Consider the following 2076-nt stretch of genomic DNA (forward strand, 5'->3'; position numbering starts at 1 on the left):
AACTATTTTCCCATCATATTTGGCAAGCAGAGAACTAATCCTAACGCCTGACCACACTTGAGAACTGCGAACTACAATTTAATATAAAATACAATAACCCTCTATAGTAATCATGTTCCTCTTAGAACAAAGTTTAAAATAAAGTCAACTGTGCTGATTCATACCTTCCATAAATTACTAAAAAGGTGTGAGATTCAGACATTTTGCTTCTGGATAAGCCTAATATCTGTATCATGTGCAAAAGCGCAACTGTGTTTTAGAACTGAGGCCCGACTGAATACAATTTTATTATTAAAGAAAATCATCTTGAACCCACTTAACATGGAAAACAGTGGCTCTTGATATCTTTTAAAATTACTCTTTACATGTTTAAACCTGTTGTTTAACTGCAAGTTAGTAAAAAATAAAAAAAAAATTGAATTCAACAGAAAAAAACAAAGCTTGTATATAAATTGGTTTACAAATCAAAGCACAACAGTGAGCTTCAAATAATTACATTTGTGTAACACAAACAAAGAGGTGGGATGATTTATTTAAAGTACTTGGTTATTTCTGCTCTTTTCTTCATGATCTGCTGTCTGTTTAGCTGCTCGCAGTGTGTGCATGCATACGTTTCGCTACATCATAGACATAGGTTATGTCTGGTCTCTTCTCTGGATCCGGGTTGATGCACATATTAACTAATTGTCGCAGCTAGGAAAGGAAAATAACATGACAGGATCGTTGGCCTTCTTATAAGTACTATTTGTGCATTATCAAATTCAAATTAACAAGACTGGCAAAAATTAGCCAAACAGCAATTCTGCATAAAGTCACGCTCAACCCTCCCCATCTCAACACGCACTGCAGTTTTATGCAAGCACAAACGCAGCATTCTCCCACGATTTTTGTATTTTGTACTGTTGCACAGAAAAACTGATGAGCAAATTTAAGTTCTAACAATTTTAACATACAATTTTAGACATGCATTTAATCCCATTACACATCATTTAAATGAAAATCCCTCTGCTTTTGAAGGGCTATGCCTGCAAACCCCAGAAGGCTGAAGATAGCACGGAGAGAAGGTAAACTAGGACTGCTTACTCCTTCACTCCTGACACAAGAGTTAGCCAGCAATAAGTGGCACTGCTGTGTAACAGGTTGCAACAAACAAAAGGCAACAATTCTCCTTATAACACACAGTTAACCTGCAGAATTTCTTGCTGCTAGAAGCTACCAATACACACACACACTCAAAGCAACTGGACAAGTTAACCCCAGCTATTTAACATGAAGACTCCACCTTTGAGGAAATCTCTGAACTAAAAACCGGAAGCCAGGAAAGTATTTTGGGGAAAGTACCACATTATGCTGACCCTGTTACTCCACTTGCACGCTTTTGGAGACATGATACTGAACGAATAAATTTTGGTAGATGGCCCAGTATGTATTCTCAGGATTAGACCAGTGACTAGAAAACCCCATGTTTATGTTTCCACAAGTACCATAATTTATTTGGCCTTCTGTAGTGCACATATTCAGCAGAAGCAATCCCAAAGAGCTTCCACACCATCTGGATACTTCTCATTGCCTTCACAAACTGGCAGAACAATTGCTGGGTTTTCTTCCTCCCTTGATACGCCTAAGAACTTATGACATTAGAACTTAATAATTGTCCGGAGAACCTTCTGACGGGGCACCTACTTTAAACAGTGTGCATCTCCTAAGCACTTTTCAACATGGAATATACCTGCTTCGTGATGACTTATTAAAATTTTTACCATCCTCTGCAAAAGCAACTTAAACAACTCTGAAGCTCTTCCTTTATGCTTTTCAGTAGCTTTGACAAATCCTCCTCTATCTCCTTATAGCACTGGGGAGGGCAGAGGTGAACAAACAAACAATAAAACACCTTGCCAGCCACCCTTCTATGGCAAAATGTCAAATTCGGCCCAGTCTCCCTCCCAATATTAAGTATGATTATTGACAAAAATCCATGATTATTGCAACTAACACAGAGCAACCTCATCATTGCCATTATTCAAAAGTAACATATACTGCATATTCGAACCTGCCATCAAAGAGTTTCATTCCTGC

At 38.0% G+C, this 2076-nt stretch overlaps 1 protein-coding gene across 1 annotated transcript in view; it reads right to left on the reverse strand.

The window, feature by feature from the left end:
- Nucleotides 1-572: 572 nt before the first annotated feature.
- NEK7 (NIMA-related kinase 7) overlaps nt 573-2076 on the reverse strand; it is a 52683-nt gene continuing 51179 nt past the window's right edge. The window contains exon 9 of the mRNA XM_010016750.1: nt 573-693. Within this exon, the coding sequence (XP_010015052.1) occupies nt 583-693 (111 nt within the window). The 3' untranslated portion in view covers nt 573-582. The remainder of the gene's footprint in view (nt 694-2076) is intronic.

This window comes from Nestor notabilis, unplaced genomic scaffold, assembly GCF_000696875.1.
Source record: "Nestor notabilis isolate BGI_N333 unplaced genomic scaffold, ASM69687v1 scaffold4666, whole genome shotgun sequence".
NCBI classification, from domain to species: domain Eukaryota; kingdom Metazoa; phylum Chordata; class Aves; order Psittaciformes; family Psittacidae; genus Nestor; species Nestor notabilis.